The sequence below is a fragment of the Coregonus clupeaformis genome, chromosome 30 (assembly GCF_020615455.1).
Source record: "Coregonus clupeaformis isolate EN_2021a chromosome 30, ASM2061545v1, whole genome shotgun sequence".
Lineage (NCBI taxonomy): Eukaryota > Metazoa > Chordata > Actinopteri > Salmoniformes > Salmonidae > Coregonus > Coregonus clupeaformis.
In genome coordinates, this window is record NC_059221.1 from 14,808,644 (window position 1) to 14,829,707 (window position 21,064).

General features: G+C 38.9%; 4 protein-coding genes across 13 annotated transcripts in view; all 4 read left to right on the plus strand.

The window, feature by feature from the left end:
* Positions 1-21,064, plus strand: part of LOC121545828 (homeobox protein Hox-C10a) — a 78,516-nt gene that overhangs the window by 36,826 nt on the left and 20,626 nt on the right. For 2 of the 10 annotated variants that reach the window (XM_041856671.2, XM_041856678.2), the window contains exons 1-2: positions 10,050-10,209; positions 12,761-12,809. The exons of 6 other annotated variants lie outside the window; for them this stretch is intronic. The gene's annotated coding sequence lies outside the window, so the exon portion shown is untranslated. Of the gene's footprint in view, positions 1-10,049; positions 10,210-12,760; positions 12,810-21,064 lie in introns of those variants that run through there. 2 more of the 10 variants (XM_041856673.2, XM_041856672.2) reach the window with 2 other exon arrangements.
* LOC121545833 (homeobox protein Hox-C6a-like) lies at positions 1,301-5,056 on the plus strand. Its single transcript, XM_041856690.2, has 2 exons — positions 1,301-3,530; positions 4,026-5,056. The coding sequence occupies exons 1-2, from the start codon at positions 3,116-3,118 to the stop codon at positions 4,331-4,333; spliced, it is 723 nt and encodes a 240-aa protein (XP_041712624.1). The 5' UTR covers positions 1,301-3,115; the 3' UTR covers positions 4,334-5,056.
* hoxc5a (homeobox C5a) lies at positions 6,118-9,283 on the plus strand. Its single transcript, XM_041856691.2, has 2 exons — positions 6,118-6,781; positions 7,754-9,283. The coding sequence occupies exons 1-2, from the start codon at positions 6,286-6,288 to the stop codon at positions 7,969-7,971; spliced, it is 714 nt and encodes a 237-aa protein (XP_041712625.1). The 5' UTR covers positions 6,118-6,285; the 3' UTR covers positions 7,972-9,283.
* LOC121545830 (homeobox protein Hox-C4a-like) lies at positions 15,901-19,535 on the plus strand. The gene is made up of 2 exons (XM_041856685.2): positions 15,901-17,924; positions 18,579-19,535. The coding sequence occupies exons 1-2, from the start codon at positions 17,483-17,485 to the stop codon at positions 18,944-18,946; spliced, it is 810 nt and encodes a 269-aa protein (XP_041712619.1). The 5' UTR covers positions 15,901-17,482; the 3' UTR covers positions 18,947-19,535.

The following is a 21,064-nucleotide window of genomic DNA, read 5'->3' on the forward strand; positions in this document are numbered from 1 at the left end:
TAGTAGTGGTAGTAGTAGTAGTAGTAGTATTCTAGTAAACTACACGCATAGGGGTAGTCATAAAGTGCAACAGTGCAGATGTTCGTCTTCAAAGAAATCAAAGAAATACGGGCTAAAGGGGCTCTTTCCTCTCTGCTTCAAAAGCTGAGATGAGCCACGTAATTTGTCTCGAGGGCTGCCAAAACACTTACGCCTATAGCTCTTTCTCCCGGCTCACATCACTATACCGCATACCAACAGCTCTTGTGAATTATGCAATGGAACTACCACAAACTCCATGATAACAAAAATCATCATAGTGGCTTTATAAACAACCATGACAAGGACGTCGAATAAGGGATAAAACTAAGATGGTGTAGCCTACAGAGGGGTATAAAACGTGAAATACCAAAGAGAGCAGTGCATTGCACAGTCCTATAGTCACTTTGGTTCACTCTCAGTCATCTCATCCGTCACAGTTGACAACACGTTGAAGTACGTGATGGTGATACGTTATGAATATTGCTGATTTCGGAAGCGCGCTCGGCTATATGGTTCTCATCAAGTGCTAGAAACCCAGACTTATTTTGGCTTAGTTGAGTGTCGGATGATAATCGTAATTCTAATTCTATTCGCAGAATGGGGATACAATTTATGTAGGCTAGTGAAATTCAATGTTGTGAGCATAAGGAAAGAAACTTCAATACATAGAACATTTCAAGCGAAGAATATATGCATGGGCCTTTAGACCTAATTTCTGAGAGTTATGTAATAATGTTTACAATTAAGCCTACAGGTTTTTAAGAAATATTCCTTCTTGGTTTTCCTATTTGTGTCATATTTATCAGTCTGCGGATGTCACATATGGACGCTAATCCAGTTGGAAACATTTATTGCACCACAGACTTCCTCGTCGTTCGTTCTTCCGTCCTAGCTTTTATTGCCTGTTTAGGAACCAAAACAGAAGCCCAGCAAAATATACTTTTTATGTGCAAGTTAAAGATTCGTTTTGTTGTAGTCTGTATAGGCCTATGCGTAGATATCCCCTTGTCAAATACATTTGTATAGCCTACATTTGTGGTTTCAATATGTTGAATTATAGAATTTTTTTCAATGCTATACGTTATTACTATAGATTATTGAGAGAAAAATTAAGATGTATCGGCAATCTTTTGCTAATATCGTTCTCTAAACTACGTGTTTTTATCGAATAGCTTGAAGGTTGTTTGAACAATCAAATTAATCAATCTGAATTGATTACATGCAGGTGTGTGCTGAAGCTGAAGATGGTGGAAAAAGGTTTGCAGTAGGCTATTGTTGACTGAGTTTTGCCACACATGGAGAACAAAAAGATTCAAAGTGGAATATTCCTTTTTGCAATAACAGTTTTGTCGAGTTTGTACCTCATATCGAGTAGCCTACCTTATAGAAAGACCAATTTTTTCCAGGTTGCCATTCAATGATAAATGACTCTTGTCAATATTTTAGACAATTGGATATCTACCATTTCCAAAGCGGCCTCACGCACGAGCCCATGTCATAGGCCTACATACAACACAATTAGAGGTCTATAGCTAAAGCACTAGGCTATTTCAAAATATCAACCTCTATGTATGATGTACATCATGCCGTCGATACTAAAATCCCATAATTACCGTTCATCGATGTAATAATTTTGTGAAGCCAACGCACATAACTGATATATTACACAATTTGGCACTGATATTGAAGTATTAGGTGAGAGAGTATTGTGGTTAGGTAAATAAATACCTAACTCTACATTTCTAAGATGTGATTGTATCTCCTTACATCTCCATAATAGTACTTTGTGGATACATATCCTCTGACGTAGCCAGATCAATGCTCTACTCACGGTTGATTGCTGGATTTTCAGGAAAAGTGTTGGAAACCGTTAACACTTAGGCTAGTAACTTCAAATACAATTAAACACTATTATCTTATTTTTACTCCTTGCGTTTATAATCCAATGCATTCGTTTCAGAGGCTCGAGATGTGTCGTTATGTAGACTATACGTAGAGTTATTTGTTGGTGAGCTGAGAAACTTCACTTGGTTTTATTGCCCTTCACAGAAGAGACCCTAAACGCATTCTTATCACCCCCACCCTTCCCCCTAACAATCTGAATTACCCGTTAAGAGCCGAGGCACGATAATGACCTACAAGTCATGTAATGCTATTTCATACACGATGTAAAACATAGAAAGAATGTGAAAAATTCTTGCCCATGCAAAAACACAAGAACCAACAGAGCACGCGAGTTTTATGAGCGTGCTGCCAATACATAAACATCTGATTTGAATACAACCCACACTGAATATGTACATAGCGTTGACGACAAACAATACATTATCTTACATATTACATTGTACTTTTTAGTGGCATTCCCAATATGCAAATATGTGCGTGCGAACTACATCGTCCTTATGTGTAAATGTGTTATATATTTACACACACACGCACACACACAGACAGACAGACAGACATACACACACCTCACACACAACACACACCACACACACAAACACAGACAGACACACCATGCTACATAAGCAGGTAAAACAGATGTAGAGATATCAATTTACTTATCCCATTTATAAACTTACATAAATACTCAAATGTCAATTCAGTTACACGATTATTCTGGTTCTGGACAGCAGTTTGATATTGCCGACATATACACGTCACTTATATATTTATATTGTCTTGTTTTCTTGCTCAGTAGGCTATGTCCCACTAACTTAATGCATGCATGCGTTTTCTGGATGCATTTTTAGAGCTATAGCTGGTTAGCTAAAAGCTACAGTTTCCTTGCTCTCAATTGGTGGAGAATGGTCAGCTGACATTGTCATATTGTCCCTCTCTAGAGCTAAGCGATCAGCTATAACACTCCGGTTTGTGCGTCTTACCGGAGATTGGAAATTAATAATATTGAAACCACAAGGACCCGTCTATTTATAGAAGCAGCGAAAGGGTAAAAGAAAGGTTTTGCAAAGGCGTGTGAGCAGCCAGCAACATATACATAATAAGAGAGAGGGAAAGGGGGAGCTACTGAGAGGGGAAAGTGGAGAAGAAAAGACTGATAAAGAAGTGCGGAGAGTTGAAGAAGAAGGGTTACATGCAAGGTATGAATTCGTATTTCGCAAACCCGTCGCTCTCCTGCCATTTATCCGGTGGTCAAGATGTTTTGCCAAGCGTGCCACTAAATTCCACCACTTATGACACAGTGAGACATTTTTCGTCGTATGGGGCTGCTGTGACCCAGAATCGGATATACGCAAATCCTTTCTATTCTCCCCAAGACAATGTTGTTTTTGGGCCGAGCCGGGCATCCTATGAGTATGGATCTAATTTGTTTCTTCAAGACAAGGATGGGGGTCTTGCCAGTTGCAGACAAACAACAAGCATGGGACTGAATGCACAAAACCACATTACTCAGGAGTACAGTTTGGATCAAGCCAGAGGTGGATCGCAGGAGCAGAAAGCTAACGTCCAGATATACCCGTGGATGCAGCGAATGAACTCTCACAGCGGTGAGTTTAACTACAACAAATAAATTAAGTTAATGAGCCAGTTTTACGATATGTCTTAGCAACAGAGCAACCTAGTTTTTATGGCCCCATAAAACATCATTGTATCGTCTCGCCCTGGAGAAAGGCCTATTTTCTGAGTGTGCATAACTATTCCAACAGTTTCCCCAAATAAATATTTTCAACGTTTACCCCAAATGTTTCGTTTAACCTGAATATTATATATGTAATTGAAACAATTTGCATAGGCTATGTATATTTTACAAACAGACATTGGACATGCAGATGGTTTGGAGAAGTTGTTTATTGTGCGTTTCTATCCTGAGCCGAGATAGGCTATATTGCACATTAATTGCTCCCATCACATTGTCAGTACCTTTGTAATGATGTATAATCTAGATTATGGTAATGTAATCACCTGATGCCAGAACAATTTACATAATGGCTATATATAGAAATGTAATCCAATACTTTGTTGTGTTTTTTTTCTCTTCACAGGAGTTGGGTATGGGTCAGACAGACGCAGAGGACGCCAGATATACTCCCGTTACCAAACACTGGAACTGGAGAAGGAATTCCATTTCAACCGCTATCTAACCAGACGTAGACGTATCGAAATAGCAAACGCTCTCTGTTTGACAGAACGTCAGATCAAAATTTGGTTCCAGAACCGTCGTATGAAATGGAAGAAAGAGAGCAATCTAACGTCGACGGTGACGGGAAGTGAATCGACAGGGGCCTCGGTGGAGAAGGAACGAGACGCCATGGAAGAGGAGAAAGATGAGGAAAAGAAAGAGAAAGAATGAAATACATTTTAAACTAAATCATGAAACTCCACTAAACTACCTAGCCATTCAAAGACCACAAACTCCCCTGCATGATATTATTCTGCTATTTGTCCCTCTCTCACAAACTCGTAGCCTACGCGCGGGTAAAAACTTGCAATATTCTGCAATTCAGATCATTTTTGCCTGAAAAAGCATATAGTCAACTGATAGCGCTTTATATCTCGTGGCATAATGTCCTTTGTCATAGTCATGCTATTTGTGTTGTGAAATTAATTTATCCCCCAAATTTCCCCATTTTAAAATGGATCGTTTGGATCACTTCAGTCAATTCACATAGGTCAGTGTTGGGCATGGTTTACAAACACAATAGGGCATAAGCATTCCAAATGTGAAGAAAATGCTAAGGCATACTTGTTTCGTTTTTGTTCATGTACTTGAATCTTTACTTTCCCATGAATCCCATCGCAATATGCTTCCTGCAAATATCCTGAAAGCTCTCACGGGGTGAACTACACTACCTAAATTGTAGATATGCCTGTATATATTCTATGTATGCCCATATATACTCTGTGAGGGCTTTATGTGCATTCTGCTGCTTACCATTGTTTAGCATAATAACCGTTTATGGTTACCCAAGACTACCTAATAAAACGGGGAAATAATATACGAGAAATCAATCACTTTGTTTAAGGTTGTGAATTTATGTTTTGTCATAGTTGTGTATCATTGAATAAAATGTTTTCAAAACAGTTCCGTCCTTGTGTTATGTAACCTACAATAGGCTAAGTGGACATCTGAGTGACTTTACATCACATCAATATAATCCAGAGAAGACAATTTGTGTGTTAGGTCTGTAATCTGATAAGGTATTTCATGTATCACATGTAGCCTACAAACCATTTAGTGAATGGCTCTTGCCATGTATGAATAGCCTGTTACTTGACATATTACTGTTTAAGAAAGAATCCGTATTGTTTTTAGTCATGTAGCCTATCCAATTTCCAAATGAAGTTGCAATGGAAACACATTTGGGTTACGAAAATAAACGTAACCATGAGCCAGCAAAATATGATATTGTGCTATAAAGCTGATAGCTAGTCCGACCTTTAGGCTATCGCCTTTGGTGACTGTTTATTCTGAGCAATAAATATTCATATAGGCAATTTGGGTACACGGACCTATATGACTCCCGGGATGACTATACAACCCAATTTAAACCAAATTAAGATAAACCAAAATAAAATAATGGCTCCTTGAATAGCACACAATTGTATTATTATTATTATTATTATTATTATTATTATTATTATTATTATTATTACTATTATAGCCTACTATAGAGCATTTGCCGTTTTTTATTGCTTAACAATCACGTTATTGCTCAATCAGTGTTGCTCTTCATAGAGCCTCTATGGGGCACCCCGCACCCACCTCACCAGAGGCTGGTATGCTATGTGATGCAGCAAGGCAAGGGCAGTATGGAGGGGGCATAGATGAGATGACCGCCCTGGCCTGCCCTATACCAGACACCAGATGACGCTCTTGTCTTAGAGTCTCGCCCTTTTCCTCACCAAGACCCCACCAAGGTCCCCAACAGCCCACAGCACAAAGTTTGCCGGACACGTTCCTCCTATTCATCAATATACCCCCGGGGTATCAAGCCAATGTATGACTGGCCAACATCAGCACGTGATCCTATTCAGATGCCCCATATTTGGGCAGTGCGCGTCGAATCAAGAAAAAAATACGATTCCCCCACCTATAAATCGTGCTTATTTTTTTGGGGAAAGATACCCCTTGAACTTCCAAAGAGCTTCCTAGGAAAAGCAATAACCAATAAAAACAACAATACAAGAGCAAAATATCTAGCCCAGGCTACTCAGATAAAATATTTAGGCTATAGGCTATTACAATTTTTACTTCATGAATCTCTTCTGCACCGTTTTTGTGTGTTTTGTTTTTCGTATAAGATGAGTTCCTACATAGCAAACTCAATTTTTAAGCAGCAAACGCACGAGGCATCCTCCTATAACGCCATGAATAGTTTAGGCAGTTATGGCTCTCTCTCTGACTTCGGTCAAGCCAATTATGCCTATAACGGAGGTCTTCATGATTTCAACGGAACATTCACCTCCTCTGATGCCACTGTAAACTCTCTAAAACGAGAAGAGATGAACACTAGCCTGCGAGGCAATACGGACACTCAATCTCCACCACTACCACAGTCATGCTCAGCCTTGAGCTCCCGGAACTCCGTGCAGAACTGCCTCAGTGAAGGTATACTGAGCAAAGGGACTGAAAGGCAAATGGAAGTGGTCGAAAACCACAGAACTACGACCGAAGAAAGCGCGATCAAAGTCGAAACTATGCAACCTGTAAAACATCAAAACCATTCGAAGAAGCACCAAGACAGTCAACAGCAACCGCAGATTTTTCCCTGGATGACAAAACTACACATGATCCACGGTAAACTTATTTGTCAAATGTATATAGCCTACTACTTCCCTCACTCACTCTCTCGCCTGCTATACTGCTTTTGTCACAGTTTTTCCTCTTGAGTTTTATAGGCCAAACGCAGGAAATAATAAAACTGGCGGTCATAAATTTTGACAAAGGCATCTATTGCTCGTAAACCTGTTCTGTTACTGTGAAGAGTTGATCTGCGGTTAGATTGATGGCTGCATAATTGGATAAGAGAAACAAAACATGTAAGAAAACCATGAACGAGTATTTTACATTAATGTATTAGTGTGAGTTCTGTTGGGCTGAAAGTACTTTTCGTTTCCTAACAGGTTATTTTAGTGTAAGATTGGAGTATAGGCTAGGCTAGAAAACCAGTGCCCTGACCTCCGTGTGAACTTTTCACCCTGGAAAGCGCCAGATATAATAGCAGAAAGGCATTCATGTTGCCATGTCCAAAATCAACTAGTTGCCCATTAGGATTTATTGCTGGAATAGCCACTAAATATTAGCACTGCATTTGGTGCTGTGTTAAAGACTTAACTTATAGTTCTGCGAGTGTTCTTGTAACAAAGATCTGGATTTCCCTCACCTAGGGCAACTATTTATTTTGCCAAGAGGTATTTGAAATGAACAAGTGCCAGAATAAAGAAGTTGTTGCTTTCAATGAAAAAGAATTAGAAGAAAATTGGTCTTCATCCCAGAGTTTTTATCAGTTGATTTCAATTCCAAATTCATTTAACTTGAATTTAAATCGTTTCACTTGTGGGGGGTTTAGTCACAAGACCATTTTACCATTTGTTCATTATTTTAATCATTTTACATTCTATAACTCACAGGAGTCTTCATACTCAGGTCATCCAAACCGTTTGACCTCAGGCCATTTTTACGCAGAGACTATAAGATGTATATAATGTTCGACTGTGGATTTTTTCTTAAAATGTAGGCTAACCCATATTTCTTCTAATGCCACTTCAGAATCATCTGACGGTAAACGCTCTCGAACCAGTTACACCCGCTACCAGACTCTGGAGTTGGAGAAAGAGTTCCATTTCAACCGCTACCTCGCCCGTCGCAGGCGCATTGAGATCGCCAATACCCTCTGTCTGAACGAGAGGCAAATTAAAATTTGGTTCCAGAATCGACGTATGAAGTGGAAGAAGGATTCGAAACTGAAATCAAAGGATTCAATATAAACATGGAGTTGATGATTGATCTGGAGACGAACTGCAAAAAGAAGTTGGGCCTAGGCCTACCCTAAATAGAGAGAGAGAGACCATGATTTGAAACGTGAAGGCCTTGTTCAGAATCAGACCCTATTATGTGTTATGGACTATTACATTATTTGCATATTCCGTGTTTGGCACTTTATATGTGGACTTTTATTCTTTACTTAATGGTTGTACAACGTTTAAGGGGGAAAAAAAGAATAAAAATAAAGTAATGTGTTGTCTTAATGTAAAGATTGTGTAAGGACCTTTGGAAGAATTAGGGAGAGCTGTGGACTACAAGGCCACTCCCTCTTTCATGTTAAATTCATGAGTGGAATACATGCCAAATAAACATTCGATAGCCTATTCCCTTATCATTGAGATAATGATTATGATAATTTAAATGACTGATAGGCCTACTCAGTGGTACCACGATAACGAGGAGACGTTATCACGAAAATATGTTATTTTTCTACGTTTTAAAAAATTCCTATTTGGGCGGAGTAATATTTATTTCTTTTTTTCGTATTACACATGAAGAAAAAAACAGACAATGTAAACAGACAGTTTACTTGTTCAATAGCAATTACAGTGGCTACATGTATAGACCAAGAGGGTCAGGAATCTGAAATGGATTATGTCCAACCAAATATTTAAGAGTTTCGTGATGGTATTGAAGAACCCATACCATATATATGCGTTTTGCATTTTCAGATGCTTACTGATTTTGTATCTTATTGTTCACTGTAATGTCCAGAGTTGTCAACAGACATGGAAATGTATTGTACATGTTGTCTATTTATAGTCTGTATGTAATATCAAGACTTTGGATGATTCATATCCACTATACAACTAGAAAATACCCCTAACACTAACATTTTCCAAAACGGAGATATAAACAGTGTAGGCTACATTTTGGATTATGTGCCATACCTTTAGGTGCACAATACCTGTAAGACCTATTGTTAAATGAATTGTTTGTTAAAGCTGGTGATTCAATCAAAACGCTTACATGTGTTGAGAGAACTTTTGAATAAACTTCCCATACCATATACCAGCACAATTGTGTCGCTTTTTTATATCATTACATGTGTAGGCACTTCGTATTAAAAAAAACTGATTCGAGCCCCCACACCGTCTATTTAAATAATTTACAATATCCCTGTCGGACAAACGCATGCGCATAAAAGTTTAAGGCCCCAATAAAACGTTATTACTATGTTTCCACCTTTCCACCACAGATAGGGAAATGGTTCCTGTTTTAACAGGATATAGTGGGTGGACACTTACATACGTTGATGTTTCCATGGCCTTATGGATCAAATGTAAAAGCTATGGTTATGAAATGTAGGATCTTAATTTGAGCCAGTTTGCTACAGCAGGAAAATAATCCTGCAGCAACAGGAAATGTGAATTATTATGTGGATTATAATTAATGGACATTTTTGTTCAAAGTGAAAAATAAAAAACGGTTGAATTAATGTCCTTATCTCGGGTGCTCTGAGTATATATTTATTTGATCATGTGGGTCAATATTGTAACCTATATTGTAGTTGCAGGCTGTGTATTTAGACAAAACCATAAATTGAAACACAACTATGCATTGACCTGAATTTGACCCACTGCTGGCCTAGTGACACATAGGCCTATAATTTGAACAATAGCTTAATTAAATGTCTTAACCAAAACAATCAGGTTAACAGGGACAGCAATTGTTCAGATGCCATTTCCTATAGGAAATATCGTCTCATATGAAAAATGTATAATTTTCACTCACCTCGCAGACTGGTAGCCTAGTTTTACTGCTATGTCTATAAATGAAACAGAGCATGGACTGCTTTCTCAATGGCACTGTCGGGCCTAACCGTGCTACGTTGGCCTATGTAGGGCTATCGAATTCCCCTTTATAGTATCTCTTTCTTTTACTACTTTAAAGTTTGGAAGGTTATTTATGCCAATTGCCTCGAGCGGGGCCTATGAATGGTGCACAGGGAGCACGTGGTGCCATTAAAGTGGGTTTTATGGCCTGGAAGAGCTGACAAACCCTCGATATATACACATCATATATAATCTTAACTGTCCGGAATCGCAGCTGCTGGCTCCTCTTATCCGAGGAAGAAAGGGCTGTGTTGCAGTTAGTGTGGATTACCTTGGCCCGGACTAGTCTCTCTGTAGTGGTGGTGCTGGGCTCTCTCAGTCACAAATTGATCCTTAAATGCTACAGTAAGTTTACAATATTTTTACTTTCCTGCATGTTGCGTCAACCTATAGCGTTTCGTTTGTATTTGGTGCTGTGGTTGGGTTTGCTTGATGTTTTCGATACAACAGGATTTGTTTAAAAATGGTAATTTGTATACCAAATCGTTATGTTATATATTTGACTCTGTTTGCTGTTAGTTGGTCCTTAGAGAGAAATATCTTCCAATAGATTACAAACTTGTGTCATGCATGCATGTTCCCTTTACCACTGGCAAAATGAAGTTATGAGAGTAGAGTTATGAAAGAGAGGTCTGTTCTAGCTTCACTTGAGTGTGTTCTACCCATGCTACTCTTATTCATTAGGTATATGTCTTAATACAGAACAGAGTATATATTTATTTAGATAAAGGCCTACTACACTTTGCTGCACAATGGTCAAATGCTTTATGCTACAATATGTTACATAGTTGTCAGAGACCCAAGAGAGAGACTCTGTAGGTGTGTGTGTGTGTGTGTGTGTGTTGATGTCATAGTCCTATACATAGGCTACAGCTGCTATCCAAACCATTGCAGTCAGGTTCCAGAGCTTGGTCATGTGCATAAATAACTAGTTTCTACTTGAATAAATATGACAACCCACCTTGCAGGTTTGGCTTGGTGGGATAGGGAAGGAGATATTGCTGAATCTGTCATACTATATTTAATGACTTTGTAGGGCAGCCCAATTGATACCTGTCATGGTAGAAGTCCATTGGATGAACGTCATCCATCCCTTAATCAATGCATGATTGTGATTTTATATTTGTTTTTATAGTTGAGGAATGGATTATTTTTTATAAGTGGTGGAAACGTTCTGGACGTTTCTGAAGCCAAAACTGGATGTAGCAGAGCAAAAAGTTTAGTCCCATTGTAATATTGTATCTGTCACTATTTACTTGGGAAAGTTGTGTGGTTGATATTGGTAAGATCCTTTGCCAGTCAGATCCTCTGCTGCCTTGAGTTTTCCATGTTCGTGTGACCTGCCAATGAACTCTGGGCCCCATGTTGTAGCTTGTAATTATGGCCCAGAGTTTTTCCTGGTCAGTTCACAGAAGGGTCAAGGAGGAACTCTGAGGCCTGATGATGCAGTGAGTTGATGGGTTCATGTTGAGTAGCAACCCAATACTTCCTGTTAGATGAAGAGAGGGGGAAACAATGATACACAGCCAATAGGGGGTGCTATTTAACATGCTCCACATCCATATAGGGAATAAGGACGTTATACATGGGATTCACCTGCATTATATACATTGGGATGGAGTTAAGTTCTTCACTGTTATTAAACTCAGTTATTCTTTACTGTACCGGTTCTGGTTGACTGTATTCCATCTATGGTATCACAATGATTGGCAAATACTCATCCGATAAGAAAACCACTGTCTAGTTTAGATCAGGTAAGAGTTATGAGGCAATTAGAACATTGCGTTATTTTTGTTAGAGGAACCCACCTCCAGAAGCCAACAAATATTTGTAGATTAACAGAAAACTATATTATGCTTTTGTATTTGTTTGCATGCTTGATTTAATGGTTTGTTATACTGTAATATTTTCAGATTATATTAATCTCACTTTATGAAATTAATTAATTTCATTATGAGATTGAATTAAACACGATTGAACAAGTAGGCCTATGCCATTCATTTGATTTCCCAGTGTCTTAATTTCAGTGCCAAAAACTGCCAATGTAAGAGAGATGCATAACAGAAAAAAAACGGTTATTTTTCAACTAAGAGTGCGAGTTCCAGTTGTAGATATTGCAAGTTTTATGATGTACCATCATATTCGTTTATGCTTCAGGCTTGAATATACCCAATGCGGTGACAAAATCTTCATTTTGACAATTGAACATTATTCAGCTTGGTCTGAATTGAAGTCTAGGGATTTCTATAAATATAACTTTTGCCCAAGGAAATGCCAAATGTATAAATCCAGTTTAACAACCCCAAACCGACCTGTCCTTAATGTCTCTCATCGGCCCCAATTCTAGAAGATCACACACTTGTTATGGCTTTTTCTGGGACACCTCACCTCAATTAGAAATAAACTGGGAGGCGGGGGGATGAGAGAGAAGAAAATGGAAGGATAAAGTGGCAATAAAAAAAAAAAGATACAACAAACAATACATAGTCAAGGACACTAACGTTGTTGCTATTAATGGGGAAAGTTATAGCCTAGGCCTATTTGGCTATTTAAAAAAATATGTATTTGAAATTTCAGGGAGATTTCAGAGAGAAGAGAGAATGTCGTTAGAAAAGGGGGATTTGTGTCATATGACTTCGTTTGTGTCGATTGTTTTTCGATGACAAATAGGCAAGTATTTTGCCTTTTCAAACCTGCTAATTTATTACATAATTCCCTATTTTTTTATTGCGATAATGATCATTTCCAAACGAAAATGTCCACTGTGTTTTATAGTTATGCAATTTGAAAATACTGCAGGCTATCCTGACCGTCCAATGACATTACCTTCTGTTGTTGTGACGGCATCATAGGCTCCACTCATCATCTTATTTCTTATTGTTATTTTATTTTGCAGACAACGAATCGAGGACAGATACAGAATGAAGGGGAGATGTACAGTGTCAGTAAGTTGTTTATTATTTTTGCACAAACAGTAGGCTACCTGCCCCGTTCGGTCTTTTCCTGCAGAGCCAACAGAGAGGGGCAGTGTTCCCTGATAATAGCCAAGCCAGTGAAATGCACTGGGCGAGGTGATATTGGCAACTAGCTATGAGGCTATTTGCTTTCATGCTAAGAAGTTAGTTTTATCTAGGCCTAGGCCTATGTACACAAATTCCATTGTACAACAATTAGTCTTTATTACACTATATAAACATCATAAAGATTATTTCACACATTGTGGCCTCACCACATTGTGGGGTTCTAATTTTCTGAAAGATATCTATTTAAAACAATCATTCAGTGAAAGAACAACGGATCTTATGTTATCCTACCATCAACGTTGTAGCCTACAGATATGTGTTACATGCATATCGTGTGTTACAGATATGCACTGTAAAGGGGTTATTATGAATCTGACAGTAGTTTACAGGCAACTAGGTGGCATGTACAATTCTGTATTTAATATTACAGTACACCTACTGTAATATAAATACAGTATCAAAGCAAGTAATGTGTAATGGCACATTACATTACCGTAAATGTACTGTATTATACTGTAAAAAAGTAAATGCTACCATAATCGAAATGAATGAATGGATGAATGAATGAATGAATGAATGAATTAAATTCATTAAGGGGAGGAGTTTGTATTTCGCAGTATTTTACTGTAATTTCAAGGGACCGTTACAAGCAGGTTGGCTGCTAAGTAAAGGGTTTACACATTACAGTATATTAATGAATATTTGGTGTTTTATATCACTTGCACTTCTAGAGGCCTTAAAAGCTTCCAAACTGGCAGTGACTACAGGGCAAAACAGACCAAAAGGACAAGGCAAAATGCTCAACCATTTAAGGTTTAAGACTAGCTGTCTCTCAATCTGTCCCCTATACATTTAGATGATGGGGCACTATAACCACATAGGGGTTAAATTGTTAGTGCTTTCTCACTCATGGGTGCAACAAATATAGCCTTTTACAAGGCACACCTCAAAATCTGTAAATGAGACAGAAAGTACAATACCATGCACCCACACTAGTGGTCAAAAGGTTTTTAGCGCTCCAAAGATACGGTATGGTATAATGTATTCTTGGGGTGGAATTACAGTGCCATTCGAAATACAGCAATTCTTTCCCCACCATCAACATTTACCCACAATGCACCATCATTTACAGTATACTGCAGTAAAACGTTTCAGATTAGATTACTGTTGATAATACCCACAATATACAGTACAATTCACCGTTTTCTGTTACAGTGTGCAGCCTATGTTTGTGAAAGAGAACATGCTGCAAGGTGTTCTTGTGAAAGAAAAGGAAAGGTTCACAATTTTTCCCATGAACAAATGAAACATCAAAGTAGTTCGCCTAAGGGCCTAATTTTTCTGTAGTTCTACATTATAACTAGTTATTGAACTAGGTGAGAGATCTGAAATCCATTTGTGGGGAGAAAGAATTCATTGCTTTTTGCCCATCAATAATCCTTGGCAGTGAACTATTGGAAGTCAAACGTGAGGGGTGAAACGCAGGTCAGGCTGTCTAACGAATATTAAAATGCGTCCACAACACTGGAGCTTGGGTGAGAGGGGACCTGGGGACGTGCACGGGGCCTGTGAAGGCGGGGGCGAGTGGGAGGGGGAGTGCAAAAACTCTAATCATATGCCGATTCTATTCCATTCCATTATATTTATGATATTATATTATATCTATAACATTATCTTGTTCACAAGTTATCTGAACATGTTCATCTTTTAATTGTGCATTAATAAAAACGTGAATATTCAATTGGAGTTTTCCAGGCTATTCGGTTAAATATACCTATTCACCATCTTAGTAGACTATGTTTGCCCCTTTAGATTCTTGAAACAGGTCACACTCACACCATGCACTATACATTTTTCATCTCCGTCTTCTCATTAACTCCTAGAATGGCAGCCATAGAGGTTACCGAGCGGTCAGTATGGTAATAGCGAGGCAGGCGAGCACAAGAAATCGTTGGAGACAATAGAAACTTATTTTTCATCTGTGCTGTCACTCGGGCGCTTTGTAGGCTACCCACCGTGCACAGTGTTTGTGGCTGAATATTCATAGTTTAGAGAAGCGACTAACCTCAAAGGCAGGGTTTTGATTGAATTTGATGGAGAAAAAAATCTTAGGCAGGCTACTCTTTTCGTGTGTGTGTGACTGTGTGTGTGTGTGTGTGTGTGAGAGAGAGAGAGAGAGAGAGAGAGAGAGAGAGAGAGAGAGAGAGAGAGAGAGAGAGAGAGAGAGAGAGAGAGTCACTACTGCAGATATTTTACTGACAGATTTTCACCTAACAGAATTATGGCAGTTCGATCTTTTCTTTTCAGGCTACAATGGAAGACACATTAGTTGTCTATATGTACCCTGTAGAACCGAATTTGTGTTAATATATAACAATCGCAAGTACGTCTCTACAGGAATACATGGGCTACTGAAATCCCACGTCTGTCAATATATTCGTCTGCTTCAACTATCGCTTCTATTCAGTAGGATATAGCTGTATTGTATCACGTGTTCGCATAAATAATAGGGCACGAATAGCCATACATGTCAGAAGAAGTCTGTGTGCAAAATATATGTCTAACCTACAAACAATCTAAGATTGTCTAGAAGAAGCCTAGGCCTAGGCATTGTAAGGACGTTCATAGGCATATATTTTGTACAGTAGGTTATCTGGAAGCAAAGGTCTACTACTACTAGTCTGTCTGTACCAGTAAAACATGTAAGCAACCAGTGATCATTTAAAGAGGACTGATTAAGGCCTACTGCGTTCTACAGCCCTATAAAACGCCTCAAACATCGCTGCCAAAAGTAATAGAAATGGCGGGCGCGCTCTACACATAAACAAACCATAAACATCTGCCCTGCTATGTCATTTTATATAATATAAATATAATATAATAATAATATAATATGCCATTTAGCAGACGCTTTTATCCAAAGCGACTTACAGTCATGCGTGCATACATTTTTGTGTATGGGTGGTCCCGGGGATCGAACCCACTACCTTGGCGTTACAAGCGCCGTGCTCTACCAGTTGAGCTACAGAGGACCACAGATCATCATTTTCACCAGATCATATTGACATATGACTAAAAGAAGACTATTACCTCGAATTTAGACGCTGATTAGCAAGCAGGTGATTGACCTCGTGTTATGATCCTTATGATCTTCTTATAATCCATCCCTGTAGTAGTAGGCTACATTTATCATAGATTTATTTTAAATTATTATTATTGTTATTATTATTAGTCTATTAAGCCATAAAGGTCACAGACTGATGATGTGTAGGCCTAATGTCCTGTGATGTGTGGTCTCGTGCATAATTTAAAGGATGGAATAAAAACCACTAACAAACTTGGCCAACAGTTAATTACAGTATAATTGTGCCTGTAACGCATCTGTGGCAAGTGATACCACTCAAAATTGACAGCTTTATCTGCAATTATTTACTTTTCTGAACACAACAGTGTATGGGGGTTTGTAATGGATGATGTTATTTACTCCGCAAGCTAGGACTGATGTCAAATGAATAACTCATATACGTGCACTTAGACAGCCACTTGAAGATGAAGCCACGATGGACAAAACGTCCCTGAGACTCATTTCAGAGTAACGTAATACTGATTTGATTACTAGTTGGATCACCATTTCATGCTAATGTAGTTTCTTATTCAAATGTATAGACCTATGAATATACACAGAGAGAGAGAGTGAGAGAGAGAGAGAGATAAATATATATTTTCATACTGCAATATTCAACCATAATGTCAGTGATTTACATTAACATCTACATAATACTATTTAAAAGCATTGAAATGTGTTTGACAGTTTTTGAAAGTACTCAAATGCAAAGTATTACATTTTTACTTGTACTTCAGTATACTTCAAGATGTTGTAGTTACCTAAAAAGCTCATGTATACTGGTATGGTGTACCTCTGGTGTCCTCTGTGTTCTGATATGGGTCCAGTTCTAATTTCAAAAACTCGCGCTTAATTGGAACTGGAACATATGCATAAAATGTATGATTTACGCGAACGTTCAAGGACTGTTTGAAGGCAGCATCAGGATATTCTTAGAGAGGGTTACCTTTATTTTCGTGAATAAGGTAATCCTGCCGCTGTTTTACTTGCAGTAGGCTACCCAATTATTATTGAGATCTTGCGTGCGATTATCCATTAATATATCGCATGTAGAATGCAAGATCTCAATAATAATTAAGCGCGAGTCCATTTCTATCTCTGAAAAATAATGATAATGATAATAATAATGATAATAGAACTATAATGATAGCGTACACTTCACATAAGAAGTGTTTGTTTTGATCAATTGCATTGGTGAGAGAGAGAGAGAGAGAGAGAGAGAGAGAGAGAGAGAGAGAGAGAGAGAGAGAGAGAGAGAGAGAGAGAGAGAGAGAGAGAGAGATTATGCCCACAATGGCGACCGAATGTTCGAAAACCTTTGGTTCCTTATCCGGGGACTACCTCTCACTCTGCTATTGGGCCGTGGGGTCACGTGGTAAAAGTAACTTTACAGGGCTGCTCGCAAGTAGGAGGGCTTTATGGAGCAGAAAAACGACAAAGCTAGAAAAATTATTTTCCACTCCAGAAATTAATGATCATGAGCTCGTATTTGATGGACTCTACCTACATTGATCCGAAATTTCCTCCATGCGAGGAATATTCGCAAAACAGCTACATCCCCGAGCACAGCCCCGAATATTACAGCCGCGCAAGGGACCCTGGCTCTGGTTACCAGCATCACCATCAGGAGTTATACCCTCCGCGGGCGAGCTACCAAGAGGGCCAATATAACTGTACAAGCATCCCTGAACCTGACACGCAAAGGGGACATGGACTACCCCATACTGCGCACCTGCTTGCAGGGAAAGGGCAGCCAGCCTCATGTGAGACCCCACAGCTGCCCATGTCCCCCACCACCCCACCGGCTGCATCCTCCGCCTGCAACCAAGCTACACCGGAGCATCCAAACAGCTCAGCCTCCTCCAAGCAGCCCGTGGTATACCCATGGATGAAGAAAATTCACATCAGCACCGGTAGGCAACTTGTCTCTGTGTTGGTCTTTTCTCTCTCTCCACTCTCTACTCCTCTCTCCTCCTTTCCCTCCCTTTATCAGTGTCTCTAACTCCCATCTCCTTCCCAGCCCCTGCTACGATAGGGGAGAAGCTTTTGAAATGGCACAATTGAGGCGGATTTACGACTCAGCGTCGGTAATTACACCCACCATAAATTTTATAGCCGAGGTATACTCTTGGCAGCCGTATCACCATGTGGCTTCTGCTGTTATGTAGCCTATGTGCGCGATGGAGAGAAGAGGGGGAGAGATTAAACGAAAGAAAAAAGACTGCGCTTTGTAATCTAGCATTAATAATTTAGCGCATACTTGGATGTGTGTCCCCTAATTACAGAGAGATAGACAAGTTCTTAACTTCCCATTTAGATTATTTCTAACACCATAACTACCATATCTAGCCATTCCTTCTGCCCATTCACATCATATATCTCAGTTGAGGACACTCTTGTTTACCCCCTCCTTCCCTGCTTTTCTTTCTTTCTTTCTTTCTTTCTTTCTTTCTTTCTTTCTTTCTTTCTTTCTTTCTTTCTTTCTTTCTTTCTTTCTTTCTTTCTTTCTTTCTTTCTTTCTTTCTTTCTTTCTTTCTTTCTTTCTATTTACTTCTCCCCTTTTCCAGCGAACCCGAATTACAATGGAGCGGATTCCAAGCGGTCTAGGACAGCCTACACTCGACAGCAGGTCTTAGAATTGGAGAAGGAATTCCACTATAACCGCTATTTAACTCGGCGGAGGCGCATCGAGATAGCTCATACATTGGTTCTCTCCGAACGACAAATCAAAATTTGGTTTCAGAACCGCAGGATGAAGTGGAAAAAAGACCATAGGCTTCCTAACACCAAAGTGAGATCCTCCACCACGGGCATATCCTCCGGGTCCAACACAACCTCATCAACCGGCGCTGTCGCCACTTCCTCGGCCACTGGTGCGGTTATTCCAAATGAACTTTCCGGAGGAGAGGATGGGGAGGATATTACAACGTTATAAGGCGAACAAAACAAAAAACACTTCAATGGAGATAGAGAAATGACTGATTATTTAATAGAATCGTATATATTTTGTTTTCGTAGGTATTTGTGTGGTTTCATTTAAGTCCAAAGTTATATAAAATGCATGTTATATAGCATGGATTTATGCGAATACCGATGGATTCTTTTTACGCGACACAGGGTTTAAGTTATGTAATGCTGAATCAAGATGATGTTTTTATGAGAAAAATGTTTTGAATTAAGGAAAAAAATGTAGGCCTACATTTTATCTAAATGTTATTGTGGGCCATTCGTTTGCCCTGCTGCCCAAGGTGAAATGCACAATATATTTATTTCAAGCGCAACACTGGAAGAATATCATTATTATCATAGTTATTTTTGGTAAAAATGCTGGACCATACCGATGGGAACATCGATCTTGCAACGTGAATTACCTCGCGTATTTCAAAAACAGGATTTTGAATGACAATTTTGTTTGTGGTGTTGACGTTGTGTTTAGCAGGTTATTGTAAAATGCAATAAACAGAGTTTAGTGTATTTGTGATAATCATATTGGTCAATAAAACAGTGAGTGTCTACTAGTTTTATTCACGTTTGTATGGATTTCATTCATGGCCAACCGAGTTCAAGTGTAATTGTTTTTGATAACAGAAGTCCATCCTATGATGAGGTGAACCTTATTTCAAAATTATATGAATGTCACAATTTACCAAGTACTGTATTTACTTTATAGTTCAGCCTAACAACGCATTATACATTTGTTTGGCAAAGTTGTCGGTTTGCAATGTTCTCGAGGTAGGCATGTGTATTCAGATTCACCATTCATATTCCCCCTTAATTCCTAACAATCCACAATAGACCTAATCCCTAATCCAATAATAATCCATGATTCTACTCCAAATAAAGGGTTATAGCCTGGCTGCATGCATCCTATCCTACATGCTAGCTCATTAGTCTCAAGGACATTCAATTAACTTGGCAAGCCATTCAACCAGGCCCTCAACCAGACTCCCTCTGTAGAATAGGCTACTGTCTGACTGTCTGGAGCCCTGTTTCCTGCTCATTACTGAACCTATAGCTGCGCATAATTCTGGAAATCAATGTCATATTGCCAAAATATGACCCATAATCAGTTGTGTTGTTAGTATGGGTTCCTGTTAATTCCCATTTTGCCCCAATTACAGGTTGCTTTAATTTTCTTCTAATAAAGTCAATAATTTGAAGTCAGATTCTGGGACTTTATCGTGGACAATAAGTGATACTATAGCTTACATAATATCGTACTAGGATCAAATCTACGAGCAAGACCTATTGCCTCAGATTTTCCTAGAATATCTTGGAAAAAAACAATAATTTTATATGTTTTTATATGCAAGCACATAGGCCTTCTCAATATGCAATAATTTCTACAGATATAAAATGGAATGTTAGTTGTCTGAGATGTTCACCAAATTGTCATTCTAAAAATAGCCTATGTCTGTTGGGCCCTGAGACCTCCCCGGTCAAAGTGAAGAGTATGCTTTTAAAAAGTGGCGCTCGAGGCAACGTCATCGTCACCTCTGGGCTTGGTAAGTACCCTACACTGCAAAAGCATCCTGGCGGTATTTTCCATAGGCCTATATTGCAGTGTTGTGGACTTCTTGTCACCATGCATCTGTAATAATACATAGGCTACTCATATTGCGCATTTGCTCTCCTGTAACCATGTCTTGCACGATGAAACAGACCATCCAGTCAACAGTTCTCCAAAAATAATTTCATTTGTGGAATAACTTTTTCTTATCCTGCTCAAAATGTGGTGTAAAAACATGCCACGTTTGAAAAGAGTGCAAGAATTTGATAGATTATTAAAATGTGTGACTTGAATAGAAATTATAAAACGGCTTGCTAGTTGGGGGGCAGAAGAGCACAAAGGGAGAGGTAGCCTATTCTGAACCATCAATCTTAGCGACGCAGAGTAAAATGATTTGGGCCTGAATATATTAATTTGGCAACAGCCTCTCTCACAAAGAAATAAACCCAACTCACTAACTAGTAACTTTACGAAATAAAACTATCAGGCCAAAAAATTTAACTTAACACCATGCAGAAATCCAGGAGCCTTTATGTAGCTGCC

Bases quoted from the DNA above. Each gene is read 5' to 3' on its own strand.
- LOC121545833 (XM_041856690.2), top strand. From the start codon at position 3,116: ATGCAAGGTATGAATTCGTATTTCGCAAACCCGTCGCTCTCCTGCCAT. The intron at 3,531-4,025 runs GTGAGTTTAACT...TTCTCTTCACAG, and splicing joins GCGAATGAACTCTCACAGCG to GAGTTGGGTATGGGTCAGAC.
- hoxc5a (XM_041856691.2), top strand. From the start codon at position 6,286: ATGAGTTCCTACATAGCAAACTCAATTTTTAAGCAGCAAACGCACGAG. The intron at 6,782-7,753 runs GTAAACTTATTT...ATGCCACTTCAG, and splicing joins AAAACTACACATGATCCACG to AATCATCTGACGGTAAACGC.
- LOC121545830 (XM_041856685.2), top strand. From the start codon at position 17,483: ATGATCATGAGCTCGTATTTGATGGACTCTACCTACATTGATCCGAAA. The intron at 17,925-18,578 runs GTAGGCAACTTG...CCCCTTTTCCAG, and splicing joins GAAAATTCACATCAGCACCG to CGAACCCGAATTACAATGGA.